This window comes from Mustela erminea, chromosome 6 (assembly GCF_009829155.1).
Source record: "Mustela erminea isolate mMusErm1 chromosome 6, mMusErm1.Pri, whole genome shotgun sequence".
Taxonomy (NCBI): Eukaryota; Metazoa; Chordata; class Mammalia; order Carnivora; family Mustelidae; genus Mustela; species Mustela erminea.
Genome location: NC_045619.1, coordinates 63,171,904 through 63,192,999, shown reverse-complemented (window position 1 = coordinate 63,192,999; position 21,096 = coordinate 63,171,904). Strand labels below are relative to the sequence as shown.

Sequence of the window (21,096 nt, the reverse complement as noted above, 5' to 3'; positions counted from 1 at the left end):
ATTTAGGAACTCTTAAAAGCTTCCACTGGGATTCACCACCCTGTCAGAATAAGGAGCAAAAACGTAGTCCAAGAGTTAGAATGGATAGGGCTTTAGCAAATTCCTCATTTTGATATAAATTTGTCCTCTTTGTAGTTGGACTCCACTTTCTGGCCTGAAAATGTCCAGACAATTCCATGTCAGCCATCTGTTGGACGATAAAATTACAAAGAAAATCAATGCTCTGTAGACCATAGCAGGATATCGATTCCTCAATGTTCTCTGAACCTGAAATATCATCTTAAGATAGTATTTTAATTTATGTGTTCAACATTTTCCGACTTCCAAAAAACCAAGAGCTGGGAGTACCATATATCTTGAACTAGCGAGTCATGGGCCAATCAGGTAACCATATAAATGAGTGAAGCAGGATGGGTATAAATAGTAAGTGGTGGGGACTGTTATTAGAAAGCTCTAAAAGTGTGCACATTCAAATTGTTGTTCAAGATAGTACATGCTTACCAAACATATCTGTGGGCCACATCTCTCCAGTCACCTGTGTGTCACCCCTTGAGACAGAAAACATTCCCTAAACTCATGTTGTGCAATGGTATCACTGCAACTATGAACTCCATGAAAGCTAAAAATACAAAGTTGATATTTTCCTTAAAAATATATGAAAAACAATTATGTTTATCTTTGAGTTTCAGAATACCAAGATGTTTCTAGTCTGCCAATAATCACACAAATCACAGAGCAGTGTTTAAATAGTGTTTAGGGGACCTGGGTGGCTCAGTGGGTTAAAGCCTCTGTCTTCGGCTCAGGTCATGATCTCAGGGTCTTGGGATGGAGCCCTGCATCGGGCTCTCTGCTCAGCAGGGAGCCTGCTTCCCTTCCTCTCTCCCTACTTGTGATCTCTGTCAAATAAACAAATTAAAAAAAAAATCTTAAAAAAAAAATAGTATTAGGGCACCTGGGTGGCTCAGTTGGTTAAGCAACTGCCTTCGGCTCAGGTCATGATCCTGGAGTCCTGGGATCGAGTCCTACATGAGGCTCCCAGCTCCAAGGGGAGTCTGCTTCTCCCTCTGACCTTCTCCCCTCTCATACTCTCTCTCACCATCTCTCTCTCAAAGAAATAAATAAAATCTTTAAAAAAAAAATAGTATTTAAAAATACATACTTACACCAGTTCAAGTGCAATGCCGCCATTCCCTATGATCATTATTCTTTTAGCTTTAGTAAGCTGTTTCTGAAATTCCTGTATTGAAAAGGACACAGTGTTCTGTAAGTAGTGGGCATAACTTGAAGCAAGGGGCTTCACTGATAATATTCTGAAAATATAGGAATTTTATCTGATTTACACAGGAACAAAATAAATATCATTTGCCCACTCTGCCAAGACGCAATATTACAATACTTTGTAATATTACAAGTACTTTGTTTCATCCAGGCTGTCTTCACAGCAGTGCCTCTGCTGATTTCCCTTGTCTTTCAAGTCATTACATTTCAAGTCATAACATTACATTACAATCATTACATAGTTTAGAATTCCAGCAAAGCGGCACAACCTCTAGTTCATTGTCACATTCCTGACTCCTTGATCCAATCAGTTTACTAACAAGACACTGATCTGTATCTTACATATAGGGTTATTCCTTTTCACCCAGTCCTTCAGTTGACGCTTTCCCTGGAGTCAGTCAACACTCAAAACTTGCATGATGAGCAGTGCAACAGTTTGGTAGTTAAGAGTCCCTGGTTCTAGGAGTTAGTAACTGCCCGCAATTAGTAACTTAGACAAGTTGCTTAACCCCTCTGCCCCTCTGGTTCTTCAACTACAAAGGGAAACAAGAAGTGACTCTATCTCATTTGGCCTCTGCAAGCATTAAGATAATGTAAATAAAGCTGTTAGAGGCAGGCATAATAATGTCTAACATTTATCAGAAAAAAATTTTTGCTCTTATTATTATGAGACAACTAATTGATGACTCTACCACCTTCCTCCTCTGCCCCCTAAAAAAGATCACAATGACTGTAGGGATGCCATGGTCATTTTTATGGCACTTTCAAAAGTAACAGAATAGTCCCACTGCTTCACAGTGACATCTGAATAGCCGAATTCCTCTTCCTACTATGTCAAGTTCTATTAAATCCTATTTCTATTAAATTCATCCAAAACTTTATTGTAATAGTCAATAAATAACTACTGAAACTGACTTGTTTAAAATGCTACAAGAAAAAAAAAGAATTAATTTTAGTTTGTCCTTCACAGAGGACAATAATTTAAGAAAAATCTGTTAAAAACAATGGACATGGAGATAAATGGTATGAGTTTAAATTGTACTTCTGATAGACTTAATAACTACTTTAGCACAGATAAAAACTTAATTTCTCCACCAGAGTTTCCTATTTGTAAAATGGGAGTAATACTGTCACACAGGATTATTATAAGCAGTTCATGTCTGCAGAGGGCCTCGCTGGCACATAGTTATGCACTCAATCTTTGCTAATGGGAACCTGAAATGTTTATAATTATAATTATAATTTATAGGGACGCCTGGGTGGCTCAGTTGGTTAAGCAGCTGCCTTTGGCTCAGGTCATGATCCCAGCGTCCTGGGATTGAGTCCCACATCGGGCTCCTTGCTCCGCAGGGGGCCTGCTTCTCCCTCTGACTCTGCCTTCCACTCTGTCTGCCTGTGCTCGCTCTCGCTCGCTCGCTCTCTGACAAATAAATAAATAAAATCTTTAAAAATATATATATATAATTTATAATTAAGGTTTTATAGTTTTCTCTAAATTCCTATTTAATTAAGAACAGGCTGAAAAAAATCACCTTTTAAGAATATAAAATATTATCAAAAAATGTAAAACTTATCACCCTATGGGACAGAAGTAAAACAAACTTGAGGTAGGACAGTATTATTATTGGAAACCAGGAAGAGCTTCTTGGCAAAAGGGTCAGTGAATTCTGGAAGCCCTTAAATCCACTACCAGAAAAAGTTGTATAAGGTTCCACAGAGTTTCACCTTATTGGGATAGTTTACTACAGTTCCTGAGTACAACAAACCAAATGATTTTTTTAGTTCAGGGATTCTGTCATGATTCTAACCATAAATATCTTCTCAATATTAATTTCTTTGCTAAGGGGTAAGTTCAGTAAGTTCGGGAAATGGTTTACCTTTTTGGAAGAAGATCATTACATTATTTAGATTACAAATCACATATTCCCAAACTACAGTAATGTATGTGTGTATAAGTTATAATCCTCAGCTTAGTTGTTATACCTGGGATACAATGCACAATGGAAAGAACACAGAACATCAGCATGAACTAAAAAAACAAAAATTATCAACCAAAGCTAAACTGAAACTGGCAATAACATAACTAGTTTCTGGTTTATGGATCCAAAACAAACCTCTTCTATAATTTAAGAATTAACACTTTAAGGATAATACTTTGATTCAAATATAGAAAAGCCTAAGAAATATTCACATTCCTTTCCTATGACCCAACCTAAGAATGTTACCTGAGCACTGTCTGTATCACGGATTCCTAATACATAAGGATTTCCTTCACATATCAACTTTGGCTTAGCTCCAGCGCACAGACAGAGTTTCTTATACACATGCTGACTGCCATCTCCTGTTACAATGCACTGTAAGAACATAGAGCAAAGGAGAGAGAAGGAACATGTTCATCCATGGATACAACTTCACTTTAAATAAAAAATTCAATATGAGGAAAGCAAAAAATACATTAAGGCTAACTCTTGGTGGCACTCTGCTTTGTTACAGCAAATCAAAGTAAACAAATCAAAGTAAATGTGAGAATGCCTTCTCCCATCGTCATTACCATCACTGCAGGGCCATGAGCCATACTGGGAATCTGGTGAAAACTAGTCTTTCTCCCCTGGGAAAAAAGGTATACTCACACCAGATTTTACATAAAACTCATGATATTCAGTGGGGTATTGTTGACCTCAGATTAAAAATTAAACATTCAGAAATTGTAAAAAATGAACATTCTGATTATTATACCTGGGGTAGGCCTTAATGAATATTTCCAATCTCAATGGAAATTACTATAAGAAAGATGTAGTAATTCTAATGATATCATACCTTATTACCTGGGTAGAGTGTGGTAGAAAAGGGTACATTACCTAAAAACATTAGAAGTGCTAAAAAATAGTATTTATATTCTTAAGTACAAATAACAATCACTTTACCAGCAAACATGCTCTTTGGGGATATTTTCATAAAAGTAAAAAATATATTAACCTTAATTCCTAGCATGTACTGGCTTTAAAGTTATTTGTATTAATTTTTAATGACATCATTGAGTCTAAAAATACATGAGAGACTATGGACTCTGAAAAACAATCTGAGGGTTTTGAAGGGGCAGTGGGGGGTAGGAGGTTGGGTGAGGCCGGTGGTGGGTATTATGGAGGGCACGTATTGCATGGAACACTGGGTGTGGTACATAAACAATTCTGGTACACTGAAAAGAAATTTTAAAAAATAAATAAAAATACATATTTGAGATCCACTGTTTTTGTTCCTTAGTATTGAATGAAAACCTACATCTGAGTAGTAGCCTTTAGAAAGCATGTATCTGTAAGTACATATGACTATGAGAGATGCCAGACTTTGTCAGAGTGGTTTAGAGGTTAACACTGTGCCATGTGTTTGATTTATAAAACATGGCAACTCATAACTGTAGCACTTGATACTCAAGGAGACATTTGTTACCTGTTGTAACTCTTCAGCTGCTTAACAAAAACAAAGCCAATAATTCCACACAGTGTAACATACATAAGAAATTCTATAAAATCTTCCTGAAGATAATATGGTTAGAATTTTATCTAGCGAACATTAGTTATAGACCCTGACCAAATTTTAAAAATAATTTGGACTTAGCTACTGAAAAAACACACACAAGAACTCTTTTCATTGTTTACTGTTAAATTTTTGGAAGTAGACAAGACACATAATCTGGTGGCTCAGTGGGTTAAGCCGCTGCCTTCGGCTCAGGTCATGATCTCAGGGTCCTGGGATCGAGTCCCGCGTCGGGCACTCTGCTCAGCGGAGAGCCTGCTTCCCTTCCTCTCTCTGCCTGCCTCTCTGCCTACTTGTGATCTCTCTCTGTCAAATAAATAAATAAAATCTTTAAAAAAAAAAAAAAAAGAATATAAAGGACAGATAATACAGACATGATCTCATTTAGGACACTTCAAATGGTAATGGGAGGCACTCAGATTTACTCAAATGCCCAAATATAAATTACCTCAATTTATTTACACATCTGAGCACACTTCTATTTGAAAATTAATTGACATGGATATTATATATCATAGGTACTATGTAAACATTAGAAATTTATTCTGGTTTTGGGATTCAGATTTTTAATTTTTTTTCCTCATAAAATTCAGTACTTATTTATTTTTTCCTATCAAATTATTTGTGTTTTGAATGTATTATAAGTGTTTTTTCTACTTAAGGGAGAGCTACTCTAGGGAAACAACTGCAAACTCTACTTCCCATCTTACCTGAAGCTCATCTGAGGATACTGCTGATCATCCGACAATACCCTTTCCTAAGCCCGCCTTAGTAAGTCCCATGTCCAATGGGTTACTCGGTCCTGCTGACTTTACAGTAGAAATCTCATTCATATCTGGGCCATTCTTCCCAACTTACACTATCCCTGTCTTGGTTCAGGCCTTCTACCATTTTGGACTGCAACCACCTTCCGATTTGGCGGCTGGCCAGCAGCCCCTCACTTCCCCCCACTTCCTCCTCAACACTGCTGTCAGATCTACCTTGCTAAAAGCGTATCCTATACAATATCACGCTGCCTCGACCTAAAATCTCTTCATTCCTCCTTTGATTATCAAATAAATTTCTTGGCATGATGTAAACAGCTCTTCACAGTCTCATTTCTTTGGCCTCATCTGCCAATCTTCTTTCCTTGTCCCCATCACAGTTCCTCTGACAGCGTCACTCTCCCACGTGCCCCCTTCCTTTTCTTTGGGCCTTTGAATAAGCCTCCTCCTTTTCCTACAGTGCCCCTAATTAAGAACTCTTAATTTACCCACCTTTTAAACCCTATTCAAATATTACTCCCTCTGTGAAGTCCTCCCAAATCCCTAATATCAGAGCTTTGGTAGATTTCAGTGACTATGCTTTTGTGTTCCTATAGTTAGAGGTGCGCATGTGTATATTTGCTATGACACTGAACGCTCCCTGGGCAGGTGCCCTGTAATATCCCAGCACTTAGCGGGGTGCCCAGAACACAGCAGACACTGTATAAATGTTAATGCTCATGTAAAATGTTAAACCTAAAATGCTAAATCAAACTAATCATATAATCCCAATAACCCACAAGAAGTATAAATTTTCCCAGTAATAATATAAACCAGTATCACTAAACTAGGGACCTTAGTGGTGGTGGTGGTAGAGTCGGGGTCAAAAGAAAGCAGGCAAAAGCCTGTCAAGATTGAACAGGGGGTGTCATTAAGAAATAAATCCTCTTGGGCGCCTGGGTGGCTCAGCTGGTTAAGCAACTGCCTTCGGCTCAGGTCATGATCCTAGAGTACCAGGATCAAGTCCTGCACTGGGCTCCCAGCTCCACGGGGAGTCTGCTTCTCCTCTCTCATGCTCTCTCTCAAATAAATAAAATCTTAAAAAAAAAAGAGAGAGAGAGAGAAAGAAAGAAAAAGAAATCCCTTACGTGTTCTTTACTCTTCAGTTCCTTTACTCCGGATTCTATAATCTTAATGTTGGGAAAGCGATTTTCTAACATGGTTTTTGGTTGCTCTTCAACATCAAACTCCTCCAATACTTTAGAAACCTGTAATAGATCATAAAGGTAAAAATGTATGTTTAAGAAATATTTCAAGAATTTTATTTATTTATTTATTTATTTTTAAAGATTTTTACTTATTATTTGACAGACAGAGATCACAAGTAGGCAGAGAGAGAGAAAGGAGGAAGCAGGCTCCCTGCTGAGCAGAGTCCAATGTGGGGCTCAATCCCAGGACCCTGGGATCATGACCTGAGCTGAAGGCAGAGGCTTTAACCCACTGAGCCATCCAGGTGCCCCATATTTCAAGAATTTTAAATAATAAACCTTTGCATTTGTGTTTATATACTAGTTACTTCATATTCATAAAACGAAGTCGGCCAATTGTACTATAAACAGCGTAAAGAGGACTAACTCCACATTTTAAGACTTGAACTCAAATACTAGTCCTACCACTCCGGCAAGTCAGTCAGGTCACTACGGCTTAGTCTCCTCTCTTGGAAAATGAGGTCCGACTCTAGTCACTTCTGCATACTTTGACCACACAGCTTATTGACCTCCTTAACCTTACAGTTTTCTCTGTCTACTAACTAGCTAACTTTATGGTGATTTAGCCTTTAGACTCTTTCCTGCTGTCCAAACCCATTAGTATCTTCTTGGACTCCCTTCTCTTCCTGTGCAGCCATAACTCTGTTGTAGATAATTTCATGTTTTGCCCAAACTTTTACTTCCTTGCTTTCTAATCTTTAACCATTAATTACCCTGAAAACCCCCAACAAAGATTGAACTACTGTTACTTTTTCCAGCCCTATATACCCAGTCTGCTGTGGAAGGACTGGGCCTTGCAGACTGGCATTTGACCTCAGCTGCTCCCTAAATACTACTGGGAAATCCTATTACATGGCCCTAGTGGTTCTCAAACCACTTAGTCTCAAGACCCCTTTACACACTTACAGATACCTGAGGACCCCAAAGAACTTTTATCCATGTGAGTTAAGCTCAGTGATATCTGCTACCTTAGATATGAAAAATGAGAAAAATGTAAAATATTCAATGCAATTAGAAATATAATCAATACATGTTAAAGAGATACAGTATCCTTTCAACAAAAAAATAACAATTTTTCCAAAAGAAATTAAGAAGAATGGCATTGTTTCAAATTTTTGCAAATATCTTTAATATCTGGTCTTAAAAGAAGATCTGCTTCTCCATTCAAACTATTACAATATATTAATTTGGTTGAAGTATATGCAGCCTTTCAGAACTGTATATTCTTCTTTGATGTTACACAAACTCAACAAGCACATTTTCTTAAAGATTAGTTGCAACGTAGAATTTGAAACCATATCAAAGAATTTTTCATCCTCTCTAACTGTGAAATCCGCTGGTCTATCCTACACTTGGAATGGATCTCGTAACATCACGTTCATCATGTGGACAATAGTGGTTCCCTAAGTTATGGAGATCTTCCCAATGTTAACACATTTTATATCACTACAGTATCAAAAGATCACATTACTATCACCAACAATCTCATTAGGAAAGGCTTTCAGTACCATGAGACTCACAGTTAGGAAATGAATTTTCCAAATTCTAATTCTGGCTGGAAAGCTCTAATTTTGTCCTATTGGCAGCAAATACTGTCGCTTGTTTTCCTGGAAGTGACAGACTCACTTCACTCATTTTCCAAATATGAATTACTATAATGTGTCGATTGTTCTTTCAAGTAAAGCTGGTGTCCATGAAAGAGAAATTAGTTCCTCTCACAACTCAGCAACTGCACATCTGCTTTTCCTTGAGACAATACTACTCCTGTGCACAGAACAAGTGCTTTACGCATGCAGCCCATTTCATCATACAGAGTATGAAAAAGATGTACACTTAAAGCCAGGATTTAATAAAACTAACATTTTTTACTGGCTCTAATTTATTTAACTGGGTGTGTGGCAGTGAAGAATACAATGACCTCTAATCCAGTTTAGCCACTGTTACTCTTATATCATCGGTGTTTAAGCATCAACATAGTGAGAAGAGTAACATCTAAGTAACATCTTCCATCTGTAAGTAATTTTCCAAAAGTTCATTATTCTAATGTTTCCCAAACACACTACATTCTCTGCATTCCCAGCAAATCACCTTACCTCTAGGTTTAAAGGGACTACTAAGAACTCTTACTACTTCTTTCCCACCATCTATATAATTCTTGGCTATAGTCTGCCTTCTTTGACCCCTTTCTACTGTTTCAAGGTGAATCCAGTAATCTGTGCTCTATATGCCATCGTGACTTACCTCCTCAGGACTTTTATTATGTATTCCTTGTTTTCCTTCATTTTCGGCCTTCCCTCTTCCCTACAGGCTTTTTTTTTTTTTTTTTTAAGGTTTTATTTATTTATTTGAGAGAGATTGAGTGAGAAAGCATGAGAGGGTAGAAGGTTAGAGGGAGAAGCAGACTCCCTGCTGAGCAGGGAGCCTGATGTGGACCTGATCCTGGCACTCCAGGATCATGACCTGAGCTGAAGGCAGTGGCCTAACCAACTGAGCCGCCCAGGTGCCCTTCCCTACTGGCTTCTTAATCTCAACAGGTAAACATGCTAAAACGGTGTTTTCCACCATTCAAGATTAAAACTCAATGTAATGCTAGTCCTCATGTCCTCGATTTGCTGCCACTCTATCTTTTCTTTCTTCGTAGCTAAATGTCAAAGGAGAAAAGTTTATGTTTACTGTCATTTTAGAGTTAACCCCCTATTAACTTCTGAAGATAGTGTAAACTGTCTCAAAGTCACCAATGATTTACTAGAAAGGGGCACTTCTGAGTCCTTGTCTTTCCTGACTACTCCCTGGATCTGACACCTTTGACCGTTTTTTTTTAAACAAAGATTTTATTTATCTATTTGCCAGAGAGAGAATGAGAGCAAGCAAGCACAAGCAGGGGGAGAAACAGGCTCCCCACTGAACAAGGAGCCTGATGCTGGACTTGATCCCATAATCCCAGGATCATGACCTGAGCCAAAGGTAGATGTTTAACTGACTGAGCCACCCAGGTGTCTCGTGACCACTCCTCTTAAACTTATGTTTTCTGTGGATTCAGGGGATACCCCTCTTTCATAGTTCTCCTCTTCAATCTAGACTAATAAGGGTGGCCATTTTCAGGTCTTCCTTTCTCTCTGATCTTCTTTAAATATCAGTGTTCCACAGGGCACTGCTGCTGGGTTCTCTCACTGTATGTATTCTTCCTGGGAGATCGCTCCCCATGCCTATGGCTCAGTTGACACCGAGACTATGATGAATACTAAATTTCTATCTCCAATTCAGCATTCTTGCCTGCTGAAGATGCTCCAAAAGTTTAGTAACATCTAAATTTTGATAAAATACAATTCCGTACCATAGCATACAACCCCATCATGGTCTGGCTCCTGGCTACTGGTTCGACCTCACACTTCACACTCCAGCAGCACTGAATTGGTACCTGTTAGAGTGTATTACATAGCAATATACTTGATGCACCTTGGCAAATGCCTGCCTCCATTCAACCTCTTACAAACATGGGAAAGCCTACTATTCTTTCAGTCTCAGTTTCAATGCACCCTCCTATGTAAAGCCTTTGTGGATTCTTAAAGTCAGGCTTTGGCACGCATTCATAATATATTTATAAAAATAATTATGCATATATTGTAGTATGACCTCAGTTTTTTTTGCCACTATCAGCATAATTACCATGCTGTATGATAACTATGTCTTACAGATTTGTTACCCCAATAGAGAGGAATTATTCCAATAAAGTGCTACTCATTAACCATGAGGGCTATGGAGCCAAAAGGCCTGTATTCAAAACCTATCTATACATATCTCAGAAACTTACCCAACTTCACTGTGGCTCATTTACCTCATCTGTAAGTGGGGATAATATAAGAAGCTACTTCACAGAGTTATTTAAGGATTAAATTAATACATTTAAAACATTTAGATGAGTGGTACATAGTAAATACTCCATAAGTATTATGAGTTATTAGTAAAAATTAGTATTTTCTCCTTTAAAAATTACACAAGCCACAAAAACATGTTCTTTAACATTAAACAAATAATTCCTGATAAAATAAAATGTGCCTCTTCTCTGAATCTCACACTATATCACCACTACTGCTGTCCCCTGACTCCAGAGATAACCATTAGTGACTTTTTGGTATAAGCTCTTTCAATCTCTGTATTCTGGGTACCTAGCACACTGGCTGATATATAAGTGTTTGATAAATGATAAAAAGGATGCAAGTTCCTACTTCTTAATATTACGAATAACTAACACTTGCATAATATTTGTTATTCTAACACGCTTTCACATATATTAGTATATCTTAAACTCCCAACCTATACAACTTTAATACTTCTTAAGCAAGGAAGATATAATTACCTTAATATTACAAGTAAAGCAACTGAGATACAGATTTGCCAAGGCTACATAGCCAGTAAATAAATTAGGCCTAGAACCCAAGATTGTTTTCCTTCTAGTGTACAAAATTTACAAAATAAGCAAAAATTGAACTCAAGTCTTACAACTGTGGAATAGTTACACCAAATTCAGTCTTCTGGAAAAACACTTATAAGACCCAGCTATATATCTTTCTCTTATGTATGTGCTCTAAGCCTATAGCTGAATGTATATTTTTTTTCTTTTAAGAGATTAATAGTCATAATTTATTCTCTGGCTCTCCCAAGCCCATAAGTGCTTTGGCTGTACCTAAGTAGTAAGATACCTTAAGTATCTCTAAGCAGGTTGTAAACAAACAATATATTGCGCTTAATTATCCTTGGTCTTAGCGGTTTACAACATGAGAAAGTTTTATTTTATTATCAGGATGTAAGGGAAAATTTGTATTAAAGACTATGGTAGTATTCTTCACTGAGGTACGGAAACAAAAGACTTACTTAATTTTTTGCATAGGCATTATAACCTAATTATAGCACAATATATGCATAATTTATAAATATATAAATATATGTATATTAGGACATACATCAAAACTTTTTTTGATGTGAGGTACCACATCAAAAATGTTTAGAGAGGGACGGCTGGGTGGCTCAGTTGGTTAAGCAGCTGCCTTCAGCTCAGGTCATGATCCCAGCGTCCTGGGATCGAGTCCCACATCGGGCTCCTTGCTCAGCAGGGAGCCTGCTTCTCCCTCTGCCTCTGCCTGCCATTCTGTCTGCCTGTGCTCGCTCTCTCCCCCTCTCTCTCTCTGATAAATAAATAAAAAAATTTTTTTAAAAAAATGTTTAGAGCTAACTCTTCTATGATACTATTAGCCAAATGATCTCAGACTCTCAATGTAATGTTATGATGTGTGTAATGTAAATTCATGGAACTACAAAGTGTTCTCAGATGCTTATTACACATCTGAAACATCTGCACATGTAAACTTGGCTGAGAAGCACTTTTCTGATTTGCAAACATGTACAACTGTATATGTATGTATATATACAACTGCGTGTGTGTGTGTGTGTGTGTGTGTGTATAAAATGATATCCAAATACATTTGTAATCATATCTGTATAACATTTTTCCTCAAAAACACTTTATTTAAAATTTTCTCAAAAGTAATTCTGAGTGGGAGAAAAAGATGGGAAGAAAATAAAGGACCAGAAATTCAACATCATTTGGGTGCTCTCGATATTCAATATATAATTCTAAACTTTGAGCTTTGATTTTAAAATGACTATCAAGGGGCGCCTGGGTGGCTCAGGGGGTTAAGCCTCTGCCTTCGGCTCAGGTCATGATCTCGGGGTCCTGGGATCGAGCCCCGCATCGGGCTCTCTGCTCAGCGGGGAGCCTGCTTCCCCCTCTCTCTGCCTGCCTCTCTGCCTACTTGCGGTCTCTGTGTCCAATAAATAAATAAAAAAAACTTTAAAAAAAAAATAAAAAAATAAAATGACTATCAAAAGAACATTTGTCATTTTAAACATTTAAAAACTATAATTACACTAACTACTATGCAAGATACTGAAATTTAAAAACACTAATACTAAGAAAGTTATACAAAGGTTCTTACCTGCTTGAAATTTGTAACTGCTTTAATAACAGGAGAAGCTGTTACCAGGAGAATATCTTCTGATGGAAACTGAATAGCCAACTTATTAAAAAAAAAAAAAAAAGTTGGGAGAAAATACATGATAAATAACTTTAGGTATTATTATATATACCATGGAGGCTGAGAGGGGATAATGCAATTTTAATAATGTTATTAACCTAGGAAACTATAAACTCATTTTTCCACACCTAAAGGTCTCCATTATTCTGTCTTCTTATTTATGGGGCAGTGGTGAGTAATATTCAACACTGATACTGATAAAACAAGTAATACATTTACACTAAACACTAACAAAGCCTCCTGAACAAGAAAAATGATACAAAGATGTATTCCTTATTTACTTAAACTATCTTAATGCCAATTCAAAGTTGTCATGCAGAGAATGAGAAGAAAATATTTTCCTAAATAACAGTTAAACCAACTTCTATTTACTTTTTTTTTATTAATTATTTTTATTAACATATAATGTATTATTTGCCCCAGGGTACAGGTCTGTGAACTGTCAGGCTTACCCATTTTACTCAACTTCTATTTATTTTAAAATAATATTTTCACTTCCGTGCAGTAGGATAATATTACAGCAAATCCTTACTAATAAACACTCAGAATCTTAGCCTGACTTTTCCCAAGTGCTTTGGCATTGCTATTGTGCCTCTTCCAAATGCCCAACCAGTATACACTCTGGGAAAACAAAACCATTTTAGTATTAGCTTCAACAGAATTCAGAGGCTTAACTTGCTAATTGTTTCATCATTTTCCTCTGGTTACAACATCACTCTCTCCAAACTTGGAAGACTTTTCTTAAATCACACTCTGGTTCCTAAACTCTACCGATTTCTAGCTCTTTCTCTACTATACCATTAAAACTGAGTATGTTCAACCAAAAAACTCTTAGAATGAAAAAATGAATTCAGTAAAATTTCAGTAAAAAAATACAAAACTGATACACAAAAAGTGGTCGTTTCTATATGCTAAAAATGAGCTACTGGAAAGAGAAATTAAGAAAACCATCCCATTTACAACTGAATAAAAAAGAATAAAATATCTAGGAATAAATTTAACCAAAGATGTGAAAGACCTACATTCTGAAAACCATAAGCCACTGACAGAAGAAAATTAGGAAGACATAAATATATGGAAAGATCTATCATGCTCATGGATTTGTTAAAATGTCACACTACCCAAAGCAATCTACAAATTCAATGCAATCCCCATCAAAATACCAGTGGCATTTTTCACAGAATTGGAAGAAAGAATTCTAAAATTTGTATGGAACTGCAGAAGACCCCAAATAGCAAAGCAATCTTGAGAAAGAACAACAAAGCTGGAGGTATTATGCTACCTGATTTCAAACCCTACTACAAAGCTGTAGTGATCAAAATAGTATGGCCCTGGCACACAGATCAGTGGAATGGCACAGAGAGCTAAGCCCACATATATGATGGTCAATTAATCTCTGATAAAGGAGGCATGTAACGGGGAAAAAAATTCTCTTCGTAAACACTGTTGGGAAAACTGAACAGCTTACATGCCAAAGAATGAAACTGGACCACTAACTTATACCATATACAAAAATAAATTCAAAATGGATTAAAGACATGAATATAAGACTTGAAACCATAAAACTCCTAGAAGAAAATATAAGCAATCAGCTCTTTGATACCAGGCTTAGGAATATTTTTTGAACCATTCACCTCAGGCAAGGTAAAACAAAAAGCTAAAAAGCTAAGACAAACAAACGAAATTAAATCAAACTAAAAAGCTTTTGCAGAAAAAAGGAAACCATCAACAAGCAAACAGACAATCTACTGAATGGGAGATGATATTTGCTAGTCACATATCCAACTGGGGTTATTATCCAAAATATAATAAAAAATTACACAACTTAATGTAAAAAAATTTAAAAATGGGCAAAACTTGAAAAGATATTCTTTCCAAAGAAGACCTACAGATGGCCAATAAACACATGAAAACATGCTCAACATCATTAATCACCAGGGAAATGCAAATCAAAACTATGAGATAAACCTCACTACTGTCTAATTGGCTATTATCAAAAAGATAAGAAATAATAAGTGTTGGTGAGGATGTGGAGAAAAGGGAACCATTGTACACTGTTGTTTGGAATGTAAAATGGTGCATCTCCTATGGAAAACAGTATGGAGGTTCCTCAAAAAATTAAAAATAGAACTACCATATATTCAGCAATTCCACTTCTAGGTATTTAGGAGAAGAAAACTGAAACACCAGTTTAAAGAGATACATACATTTCTATGTTCACTGCAGCATTATTTACAATAGCCAAGATATGGAAGCAACCTAACTGTCCACTGATAGATGACTGAATAAAGAAGATGCGGTATAAATATCAATGAAATATTATTCAGCTATAAGATAAAATAAATCTTGTCATTTGTGACAACATCAATGGACCCAGAGAGTAATTATGTTAAGTGAAGTAAGTCAGAGAAAGACAAATACGATATAATTTCACTTATTTGTGGAAACAAAAGAATAAAGCAAAGCAAAACAGAACTCATAGATATAGGAAACAAACTGCTGACTGCCAGAGTGGAAAGGGGTTGGGGGTGGAGGGGAGTTGGGCAAAATAGATTAAAGGAATTAAGAAAAACAAACTTCCAGTTATAAAATAAGTAAGTCATAGGGATATAATGTACACCATAAAGAATATAGTCAATCATATTGTAATAACTTTGTATAGTGATAGAGGGTAGCTATGCCTATTGAGGTCATCATTTCATAATGTATGAAAATATCCAATCACTATGACATATACCTAAGATAATACTGTATAACAATAATAAGGGGGAAAAAGAACATCTTCAATTCATCTATACATCTTTAAACTTCACCAGATTCTTTTCAGTATCATCTCATTTGAACTTTCTATAATACTTGATAATATGACCACTCACTCCATCTTTCTTTTCTTTGTATATTCTGTAATTTATTTCCCCACTTTGTTTGCACTGGTACACCTGGCCCTCAAAATTTCTTTATACTACTAAATTCACCTTTCAATTGGCCTTCCAGTCACATTTTAACCAGCTGCCCCTGGCCCAAATGCATTGGAACAAACCACCTCTCGTAATATTTCATTTGACCACATTAGGCCACTATTCCAAATCATCTCACTACCTGCAACTTCTTGCTAAATTCTTAGCAAGACTTATATGTCCCTTTATGATCTAGTCTCTGTCAATCTTCCTACCTTCATCTCTGGTCACCTCCTCCAAACACCATGTTCTTTAAGCTTTGCTGCTCTAATGTAATGCCATACTTTTTCCACCTGAGATTTTATCCTTGCCTCCCTTTCAACCCTCTGGTTTTTCTTGTCTCTCTGGTGAACTTTTACTCAATTTTCCACACTAAGACAAAAGGCCACTCCCTCCCTGTTACACCCTGCCAACTCCACAGGCACCCCTAAATTGGAACGATTTATTTACATGTCTTCCACTAGACTGTAAGGTTGCATGCTTTGTTTATATAGAACTAATCAGCCCTTAGTACAATGCCTGGATCATAGGTGTTTACTTGGTGAAAAAAAAAAAACGGAAAATTTTAAAAACCCTAAAAATTAAAAGTTTGCAAAAATCTCTTGAATTTCTTGCTCTACTTCTGTGACTTCAGTAATTGCTGAATGTTTACTTTGTATCAACGAAACAGTCCTTTTTTGGAATGTACACAGGTATTTATTTTGTCTGATTATTCACTAGAATCAGAAAAGCAGTCCTAGTTACATTTAATCTCTTGCTGGTTGTTTTACAAAACACTACTGGAGATGAAATCTCTTCCATCTTGTAGAGACTAGAAGTATAGTCTGAGAAAGTATAAGAGAAAACGTTAAGAGTTTATCAGTTATTTACGATGAACTAAGAATCCGGCATATACCCGGAAGCTGAATTCAATCAGTTAATTAAGAAAAAGGGCTGAATTTTCTGACCAAGTACTTACTAGTTTTAAGCCCTCTTGCTACTCTGACATAACCAGGACCAGAATCTGGTTCAGTCAGCTTTGGGGTCCCCCCCAAAACCTTGCTCCCCACTCCTCCCTGAGCCCAGGGCGAAGCTTGAGAGGCTCTAACAGGGACCAGGGACCACCACGCAGGGACCAGGGACCACCACGCAGGGACCACCACGCAGCCTCTAACACCTGAGAGCAAGGAGGAGTGCGGCGGGAGGGAAGCGGCCAACGAGGGACTCCGGGGTCGGGAAAGCGGCGGGGCTCTGCGCGCCAGCCTACCTGCTCAGCACAGGTGACACCCGCGATACCACCGCCGACCACCACAAACTTCCCAGCCGTTGAGACAGGCCCGGCTGCCTCCATGCTCTCAAACTCCCACTGCCTTACCGACAACCAGTGGGCGACCCGCGTCCCTGGTCCTCCGGGAGCGGAAGTCACGCTGGGCCGCCACTTCCGGTGCCGGTGCCGAGCCTGAGACTGAGCTACGGGTGCCCGGCAGCTCATACTTAGTGCTCTAGAGTTTGCGGTTCGGATCGCGATTCCCAAATCCAAAGACGTTTCTCTGATTCCAGAGTTTTCTTTTACTGCCAGTCGCCTGGATGTGGTTATTCCACATAGTTTGATAAGGACAAGACACAGAACAAAATAAAAGAAGAGAAAGTAAAGAGGATGGGTCGCCAAGAGAAGCTCAGCAAATTCTCTAAACACAAACCAGAGTTCTCATAGGACAGAGCATTCTCAGAATAAGTGAACCGCCCCGGTTTTCACTATTCATTCTTAGGAGAAACTTGACAAAGACTTAGCTTTTAAACTCTTATGTCACCGGCTGTATCATCCTTTCTTACCTTTCGCCTAGCAATCCAAGATTTTATATTTTAGAAGCACATTCGTCATGGCATATTAAAGCAAAGTAAAGCAATACTACTGAATTGTTCTGAGAAGTTATTTCCATTTACAGTTTTGACCTCAGCGAAAATTTCCAGGACTATAGAGAATTGCTGGCCATTTTGTCAAAATAAATGAACATTCTTCCAAAATGTCTAGTAAATAGTGTGTGTGAAGGCGGAATTAAATATTCCCAATCTTGGCAAATAATACATTATGTATTAGTAAAAACAATTTAAAAATAAATTTATAAATATGCCCAATCTTATTTTTACTGCTAATACGTTTCATTTATTTTGAGAAATGACTAAATTTTTTAAAGATTTTTTTACTATATTCACATTACAGTATTCACTATTTTCATTATTTTGCTAATTATATTACCTTTACTATCCCATATAATATTTTCCCTTAGTGCTTTACTATAATATTAAGAAGGTACAATTTCTCTAAATGGCTCACTCTAAAACTGGTAATTACGACCCCCCCCTTAATGCTTTAAATTCTGGAAATAACCATTCTATATAAATAGGAAAACCTACCATGTAATTACAGATATTTACTGATATCCTAGTAATTACTGTGTTTTAATAAAGTAAATAGTAGGGAGTTCAATAGTGATTCCAATTCTTATTACCAGCTTAGACAACCAAACAATACGTTTCTAGAAAGAGGAAATAGTATTTTAAGCCCATTGAAATCTAGTCTTGTTTACTCCTGTAGCTTCTTATTTTCACATGATCTCACTCACTTTGCTCTATCTATATTGAACCATGCTGGCAGCATCCAAGATTTGCCATGTTCTTTTTTTTCTGAGCATTTGCACATAACTTTTTTTATAATGCTTTTCCTCCGACTGATTTCCCTAGCTAAATTCTCACTGACCTTTGATTTCACTGACCTTCCTCCCTAAGAAGCTTTATCAAATGTCTCTAAGACTGAGCTAGGTGTTCTCTCTATATGCTCTGATAGCACCTTGTCAACCTCTGAATTTAGACTTATAACACCTTATTTTGAAACTACCTACTATCCCACCTGACCCTACCCCCCACCACCATAAACTCCTTAATCTCAGGGATTATTACTAGTCTCCCTTTATATCCTCAATCTTCAATTAGTAGTGAGTGCTCAGTGTAGATGTCCTGAATGAATTAGTAATTAGGTGGAGCATGGAACTGCCAGGAAGTCCTCTAAAGACCTTTAGATTCATTTTCCAGGGTCAAGATCCTCCTGTGTATTATGAAAGCAAATCCCCTTGAGGAAGGGCAAAGAGAACAGCCTAGAACTCAGAGGAAATGAAAGGCCTCTGGAATGGAATTATTATTTACTTATCTTGATACTTAACTATTTTCCATTTTAGTGTATAAGACAATATTTTAACATCAGCTATACTGAAGGCAAGAGAAATTCAGATTGTTTTCTGATGAATAAGTATATTTCCCACAGCTAGTTATTATACTAAGGGAAGAGAAAGGAACAACACTCTGTATTATTACCTTTTGTTTATTGAAATTGTAGATCCCATAAAATAAATGGAAATATAAAGAAGGTCTAGCATATTTCCTTCCAAATGAGAAAAACATTAAATTATAGTATCAAATGGATTCAGTTTATTTTAGTTGACATAAAATACTGGCATTAGAAATAGTTGTATCAAAGAATTTTATGTTTGAAAAAGAAAAAAATTAATTGTTTCAAATAATACTGCAAATACTATTTATCTTTCCTATTAATTTTGTTTCTATGTTCACGTTAACCCAAAACAAATTTATATGAAAATTTAGCCAAATTTCTCCATTTTAGTCTTGAAAATACTTTCAGGTTTTCGTGGGTCTTTGAATTCTAGCCATCAAAATAATCTTCAGTCCGAATATTTTCTAGCAACAATGATTCCATAAGGAAATTCACATGTCTTCATTAGATTTGGGAGATAAAAGTTTAACCAATTTCTGGTTTGGTTCAGATGAGGTTATTTATTGTATGAATAACGATTTTGAAGGGCAACTGTTTAAAAAAAAACATTTTGTATAACATCAAAAAATATTGTGGTTATGAAATTGCATTCATAAAGGGAAAAGCTTTTCTTCAGGAGGATGAAACATGTGTTTAAAGAGACACATTAGCTGGCTGTGCAATGATTCATTTTTTGACATGTTGAAGTAATCTAATGTATTCCCAGTTATAGAATAGTTACAGCATCTGGTGTTTGTAGAAAATTGAACACCTATTTATTTTCTCTTTTGTTAAGTCCCAGACATCTTCCCCAGGATCCAACACTATCTTTTTTATAAATTTATCAATGCTCCATCTGAAAAGGAATATTAATGTAAATTATCAGATAGCCATGACTTATGGAATCATAATGTAATGGTCTTCCTCATATTTAAAAGTAAATTAGAAATTACTGGCTTTGCAGACCATATGATCTCTCTCATGACTACTTGACTCTGTCATTGAAAACAGCCATAGATAATATGTAAACATATTAGCATGACTGTTTCCCATACAACTTTACTCATGGACACAGAAATTTGAATTCCATGTAATAGTTTCATACTTTTAAAAAAAGATTTTATTTATTTATTTGACAGAGAGAGATAGAGATCACAAGTAGGCAGAGAGGCAGGCGGGGTGTGGGAAGCAAGCTCCCTGCTGAGCAGAGAACCCGATACAGGATTCGATCCCAGGACCTTGAGACCATGACCTAAACCGAAGGCAGAGGCTTAACCCACTGAGCCACCCAGGCGCCCCAGTAGTTTCATACTTTTTAAAAATTTATGCACTTTATATTGAGATAGTGGAAGATACACAAGCAGTTGTAGGAAATATACAGAAAGATCCATGTACCCTTTTCTCAGTTTCCCCCAAAGGTAGTATTTTGAAAAGCTACAGTACACTATCACAACCATTTAGAACATTTCCATCACTGCAAGGATCACTCATGCTTCCTTTCTATAGCCACATTCTCCTTCCAGACCACCCTCATCTACTCCTTAATTGCTGGTAACCATTAATCTGTTCTCCACTTCTATAATTTCATTATTTAAAGAATATTATATAAATGTAATAAAACAATAAGTAACATTTTAGGGTTCACTTTTTTCACTCAGCATAATTCTCCAGAGAATCAACAAGGTTGTTCCATGTATTAAGAGTTAAATGCTCTGTTTTTTTAATTTTTAATTTTTTTAATTTTTTATTTTTTATAAACATATAATATATTTTTATCCCCAGGGGTACAGGTCTGTGAATCTCCAGGTTTACACACTTCACAGCACTCACCATAGCACATACCCTCCCCAATGTCCATAACCCCACCCCCCTTCTCCCAACCCCCCTCCCCCCAGCAACCCTCAGTTTGTTTTGTGAGAT

General features: G+C 36.8%; 1 protein-coding gene and 1 long non-coding RNA gene across 6 annotated transcripts in view; one reads left to right on the top strand and one right to left on the bottom strand.

Moving 5' to 3' along the window:
• The window catches only part of LOC116593355, a 35,232-nt gene extending 28,941 nt beyond the window's left edge, over positions 1 to 6,291 (top strand). Inside the window, exon 3 of the long non-coding RNA XR_004286870.1 lies at positions 5,475 to 6,291. This is a non-coding gene — a long non-coding RNA (uncharacterized LOC116593355). The remainder of the gene's footprint in view (positions 1 to 5,474) is intronic.
• Positions 1 to 17,290, bottom strand: part of LOC116593354 (pyridine nucleotide-disulfide oxidoreductase domain-containing protein 1) — a 29,551-nt gene extending 12,261 nt beyond the window's left edge. The window contains exons 1-5 of one of the 5 annotated variants that reach the window (XM_032347496.1): positions 17,119 to 17,290; positions 12,817 to 12,897; positions 6,704 to 6,823; positions 3,504 to 3,632; positions 1,164 to 1,237 (exon numbers count right to left, since the gene is read on the bottom strand). In XM_032347496.1, the coding sequence (XP_032203387.1) occupies positions 1,164 to 1,237; positions 3,504 to 3,632; positions 6,704 to 6,823; positions 12,817 to 12,897; positions 17,119 to 17,202 (488 nt within the window). In that variant the 5' untranslated portion in view covers positions 17,203 to 17,290. Of the gene's footprint in view, positions 1 to 1,163; positions 1,238 to 3,503; positions 3,633 to 6,703; positions 6,824 to 12,816; positions 12,944 to 12,995; positions 13,263 to 16,471; positions 16,580 to 17,118 lie in introns of those variants that run through there. The other 4 variants (XM_032347500.1, XM_032347501.1, XM_032347497.1 and 1 more) reach the window with 4 other exon arrangements.
• Between the last annotated feature and the right edge of the window lie 3,806 nt (positions 17,291 to 21,096).